Source organism: Kogia breviceps, chromosome 2, assembly GCF_026419965.1.
Source record: "Kogia breviceps isolate mKogBre1 chromosome 2, mKogBre1 haplotype 1, whole genome shotgun sequence".
NCBI classification, from domain to species: Eukaryota; Metazoa; Chordata; class Mammalia; order Artiodactyla; family Physeteridae; genus Kogia; species Kogia breviceps.
Window position 1 is genome coordinate 140403096 of NC_081311.1, and position 6000 is coordinate 140409095.

The 6000-nt window shown below is 42.5% G+C and overlaps 1 protein-coding gene across 1 annotated transcript in view; it reads left to right on the plus strand.

The window, feature by feature from the left end:
* The window catches only part of GORASP2 (golgi reassembly stacking protein 2), a 30308-nt gene extending 24699 nt beyond the window's left edge, over window positions 1-5609 (plus strand). Inside the window, exons 8-10 of the mRNA XM_059053541.2 lie at window positions 1974-2060; window positions 3084-3194; window positions 4800-5609. Of these exons, the coding sequence (XP_058909524.1) occupies window positions 1974-2060; window positions 3084-3194; window positions 4800-5140 (539 nt within the window). The 3' untranslated portion in view covers window positions 5141-5609. The remainder of the gene's footprint in view (window positions 1-1973; window positions 2061-3083; window positions 3195-4799) is intronic.
* Window positions 5610-6000: the final 391 nt, after the last annotated feature.

Genomic DNA, 6000 nt, shown 5'->3' on the forward strand with positions numbered 1-6000 from the left:
TGGTAACATACCTCCCTACCCCCTGCTCTCTGCTGGGTTTTTTTCCCAGCTTTATTGAGGTATAATTTGCATACCATAAAATTAACTCACTGCAAGTATAGAATTCAGTGAATTTTAGTAAATTTATGGAGTTGTGCAATCATCACCACAGTCCAGTTTTAGAATATTTCCTAGAGGACATTAAATATTAATGTCATCAGTATCAACTCATGGATACATTTAGAAGAGATTTTAAAGTTTATTTCATTCAAGCAGTGTTTGAGTTCTTTTTATGATATTAAGATTTTTTTCTTACATCCCATCAGATGTAAGAAATGGTTTTTTAGTTTATTCCTGAATAGACTTCCCAAGACAGCAGTCCAATCTGTGTCTGATAAGTCTCACCTGGCTTTACAGTGAGTGTTCCAGTGCAAAGTGTTCTGGCTTTAGGAGATAGCTGACATCTCTCTTCAAGGTCCAGTTTCTTTTGAGAGGCATTTTAAATCTTCCCTAATTACATTACAGTTGTACTTATATTGTCATATAAGCACATGCACTGAGATCCCCGGTCTTATTATACTGTAGAGAAATGGTTTCTTGAATATTAAAAGACAGAGACGTAAATAAAGCAGAAATTGCTCAAAGGAGGCTGAAAGAAATCAGCATTTTCACTTTGAGCAAATAAATTTAAAAACACTCAAATGTATTATAACATGTGAGATACCACTTTTTGTTAGGCATTTATTTTTCTATCTTTGCTTTAATTATATTGCTGCAAAGTAGCCCAAACAGTAACTGTAGAAACATTAAAGTATGTGGTTTAGAAAAAAACCTCTGTGGATTTGAAAATTTTGGATTAAGAAATTTTCAGAAAATGAATATACCATTTTGAAATGACATTAATCGATATGACCCTCTCACACTTCCTGTCTCCCTTTCTTTTTCTGCCCCTTATCAGAATGTAAATTCCCAGAAGGTAGTGATATCTATTTTCTTTATGCTGTAAAGTTCCTCAGTGCCTAGAAGAATGTCTGACATAGAAGGTGCCCCCCCACCCAAACTTTAAAGACTGAACACACCAACCAACCGTCCAACCCCTTTGAGAATCTGATAAAACAAAGAACCGTCTTCTGTTTTTGCATGGCTCCAATTTCTGCAAAAATGTAAACACATGACTAAATAAATTTTAAAAGCTATCTGAAAATGGTTGCTTCATACTTTTAGGTACAATTCATTCTTGCTACCATATTTAAGCAGATCTCTGTAAGACAAAATCTAGAATCCATATGCAGTATTACTGTTGTTTGGACATCAGCGAAACCTCCCACATGAGTAGGTGGTAAACATTAATAGGTAATCTTTATTAGGTGGTATCGTAAGAGTTACTTGAATGTAAAAAACATGACCTCTTCAAGCTAACAGCAGTAAGAGTGGGAATGTACTAGACTTCAAAGGAGTATCACAGAGCCTAAGGTCAAAAGGAAATGAAGATTCAGGAAGCCAGCTCATTCTCCCCATCTCTGGAGGTCCACATGCTCTTTCTGTCTCTTTCAGGCCATCTACACCATTCTCTTTCATAGACCAGAATTCACTGTTTCATGGGGCACATAGCCCCCCAGCAGCCCCAGGTGTACGTGGCCTTTTAGGTCAGGAGCCCAGTAGAGACTGATTAGGATCCTTGTGTCCCATTTCTGAATTTCCAAAACAGTTTTCTAATCCAGCCCTGCTTAGGTCACTAGTAAAACTCTTACCCGGTTTTACTTAGCTGCGGAGGGCTCCCTCTTGGCTCACAGTCTGCTAACAGCCTTTGTGAAGGGCCACAGGCAGAGCAGGTGGAGGAGTTGTGGCAGTGATGCAGCTAGCGACCAACTGACTGAAGTCACACTGAGTGAAGACCTGACCATGGCGGGAGGGAAGGGACTGAAGACTGTCCGAGATAGTCTGCTCATTCCTTATGAACTGACATTTTTTAAAAGGTTGTGCTTTTATTTTAGGTGTACCAACAGTACCATTATTGCCACCACAAGTAAACCAGTCCCTCACTTCTGTGCCGCCAATGAACCCAGCTACTACATTACCAGGTAAGTAGCAGGAGACATATATGTAATAACAATAGCTTTGCTGATATTTTGCATCTTAGAAAACAATGAAAAAAAATTTCTACCTATGCGGTGACTATTTATGTCTTTTACTCTCATTCTGTCTCTGCTGTAACTTTGTGATAAGTGAAACCAAGTGGCAATGAACTGCTGTCACCAGCTAGTCAGCTGCTGAGCCTTGGGCTCCTTAACCCCAGCCAACCATCTTCCCTGCCCCCAGTGCAGCCTGAGGCAGGAATAAGGAGTATATAGACTGTCCGTCCTTCAGCACAGGGCTTTCTGGTCGTTTTTTAGTGAATAAGACATTGTGTCCTGGAGGAGAGCACTCCTTACTTGAGTCTTCAGTACCTCTAATGTTAGGTTAGATTTTTGTTTATTTCACTTACTGTTCCCAGTGAAGACCAAGTCCCTTTATCCAGCAGATAATGATCAGATATTATTTCAGTGATCAAATATACTTGCATTGTGAGAGCCTTTAATTGTACAGCTAAAGATGTCATTACACAGACATAGTAAGCCATTAACCAAATGTGTGCACACACAGAATGATAAAGCAAGTGTGGTAAAATGTTAACATTTGAGAAGTTTGAGTGAAAGATATACATGGGGATTCTTCATATAAATTAGCAACTGTGAGTCTGAAATTTAAAAGGAAAAAGGAAAAAAAAAAAGCCTGAGAGGCTGTAAACCTCAACCATCAAATAAAATCAGTTCCATATTTGCTGAGATAAATTAGCCCCTTCTCCAAGACACAGGTCAGCATCATTCTTGCTTTCAGGTTCAGAAGTGTGTGTTTGTTTTAACCCTTACCCACTTAGCCATCTAATCACTTGGGTATAGAAGGATGCTTCACTTGGGAGAGATTTGGTTATTGTTACTGTTGTTATGATACAAAACTGCCACACGGTAAGTGGACTTCTGGTATTCTCACTTTGAAGTGGGTAGTATTTTTTTCAATATGCAAGGATTGGATGGTTTATCTTTTGTTCTCTGCCTTCTCTTCAGGTCTGATGCCTTTACCAGCAGGACTACCAAACCTCCCTGCCCTCCCCAATCTCAACCTCCCTGCCCCGCACGTCGTGCCAGGTGTCAGCTTACCAGAACTCATGAACCCGGGTATGTTGCCCATCTTGCCTTCCTAGGACTCTTGTCTAATAAAAAGCTTTATCCAGGAAAGGCAGTCCTCTATTTCAGTCTTTTTCTGGCAAGAGCAGATCAGTTTAACAAATTTCAGCTCCTTCAAATAAAAATCAATCTTTTTTATTTAAAAAGCTTGAAAAAGAAGAGGAGGAGGAATATGTCTTTGTGATGCTCCTCTGCCTGGCTGCCTCTCCTCCCCCTTTCTCCTCTCCTGCACCTGACAGCTCAAGCACCACAAAAGCCAGCTGTAGAAATAAAGAGCAGTGGCTTGGCCTTGCTGGGCTGAGTTGGATGGGAGGTGTGCGCAGTTCACTCAGTGGGGGCAGATGAACTCCCTGTGGTTCTCCTCATGTTTTGGGCAGCTGCCACCCGGGGAGTAGTGATAACTGTTTTGCGTGTCTGAGGCTAGCTGGGCTTGCTACTTGATAAATATTCTTCATTATTAACAAATTTTTTATAACAAAAACTGTGAGAGATTTTAGCTACAAAGTTAAGTTCACAGATATTTGGAGTGTTTACACTCGTATTCTATGCACTGATGAAAATGGAGCAGCAGAATGTCCCCGCAAGTCTGCTCTTCTGGTTAATGATTGCCCAGATTATCTTTAGCTTTGAGATGGCCGCAAGTCAGGTCTGACTTTTAATTGCTAATCTCGGGAATTTGGCCCATCGGTGATGTCAGCGAGTGATCTTATTACACCGTGGTGTACACTGTCACATTGCTAACGGCCCCTGGCCCCTGTTGTAACACTCGTCATCTACGTGTATTCTGTTGCCCATCCTCATTAACCCATTTGCTTTTCAGCGCAATGGGTTAAAAAACAAATGAAGTCAGTAAGTTCAAACTAATGTTTACTGTCTCGGTGCTCCCTTTGTCTTTTCTTTTGTGCCCTGTATTCTTGGCTTCTGGCTCTGCCCTTTCCCCAGATTGACAGACTCTAAGAGTATTAAGGGTTTCACCAGGCCCCAGGTTGCCCCAAACCTGTTTTACAACCTGCTTTTCCTTTGTTTCTTAAAGAAGTAATACTCTTTCCCTTCATCTGCATTTTAAAATCATTACAATAAACCCGCCAAGTGTACTATAAATAGTTATACTATAAATAGTTATAAAGGCTGAGTACTTCTGGTGAGGCTAATGCCAGGGGCTACACAGCAGGCCCCTCCCTTGCAAAACCTTCACAGGAGGCCTGGCCCCTGTGTCTCCTCTTCCTCTTGTCTGTCCAGAGGGCAGCTTAAATCCACCTGCAGCTTGCCCGGGAGAGTGGAGTCCTCCTGCTGGCCACTCCGTGTAGCTGCATCGCAGGCTGGGTGGGCTCCTGTCCATCCTGGCTGGGAGAATCATTTCCTCCCTGAGCTCTGGGCTGAGTCGCACGAGGGAACCTTTCCTCCTGGCCAGCTGGTCCTGCAATGAATATTTAACTCTGTCCTGGCTTCCAACTGAGGATAATCAGAAGTTGTGATTTGTATTGTCTCTCCTCAGCTTCAGTTTCCTTAACAAAATGCAAATTAATAGTCGTGTGATGCTGACTGCTGCTCTTCTAGTGCTGGGAGGATGTGTGATCTATGCCGTTTTTGTCCTAGGTTTGCCACCTCTTCCTTCCCTGCCTCCCCAAAACTTACCTGGCCTTGCACCTCTCCCCATGCCATCCGAGTTCCTCCCATCATTCCCTTTGGTTCCAGAGGTCTCTTCCGCAGCAGGCTCCACAGAGCTGCTGTCCTCTCTCCCACCCACCGGCAGCCCACCCTCCGACCCTGTCCCGACCACTGCAAGGGCAGACGCCGCGTCCGCACTCACCGTGGGTGTGACGCCCCCCACTCCCAAGGCCCCGGCCACTGTTGAGGACAGAGTCGGTGAATCCATCCCAGCGAGCAAGAAGCCTGTCTCTGCGGTTACGGATGCAAATGCCTCTGAGTCACCTTAGCTTTGGACCAACCTTCGGAATTGGCGTGGTGTGCTTATTTCACCACAGGAGTGTGTCTGGAAATGCAAACTATCGTTAATTTCATACTAGTTTGTACCGTATCTGTAAGCATTGTGTAAATAATTCTAAGGGGAAAACTAAGCAAGAGGACGTGGGTTTGTATCCTGCCAAGTGGGGGTGGGGCTCATGGGCCGGGGAGGGAAATGTCAGGAAGTGCTTGTATTTTAAAACAACCAAAAAGAATTGTAAAGGTGGCTTGCTGCCAGGTTTCCACTGCCATTCTTGAGGGCGTGCGTCCTTGGGAAAGGTGGTGACAGGGTGTCCACTAGGCTCCCTGTCCTGCTGCTCCTTCTGTAAGAAAATGAAATATTTTATGCCTAATACCCACGTGCAACATTTCTTGTATTTTGTAAATCATTTGCGAGAATGCAGACCACCTCAGTAAACCGTGAAAGGAAAAGATATTTTACTTTTTGGTCTCTGTGAGTCACATCTCTATTAAGGTTTACACGAAAATTCCAATGAAAGATGTTGTTAAAGTTACACTATGTGCACTATTAATTGAACATCTTTTTATTCAGCCTATACACAGATCTTTGTTTTGAGCTCTCAAAAGTACTCAGACAACATTTTGTAACTGCTGCCGTTGTTATATGTCCACCAAAAATTGGCATTTAAAAAGAAATAAAGATGTTCCACAGTTTTAAACCAGAAGGTGGCACTTTGTAGCTACTTATAATATTATAGCTATACTGGGAAGCATAGATACAGCAATAAATTACAGTAGTTTTGCTTTTCTTCTTGTGGTACATTTAAATTACAACTCCTGATTGCCATGGTGCATTTGTTCCTCTCCAGTG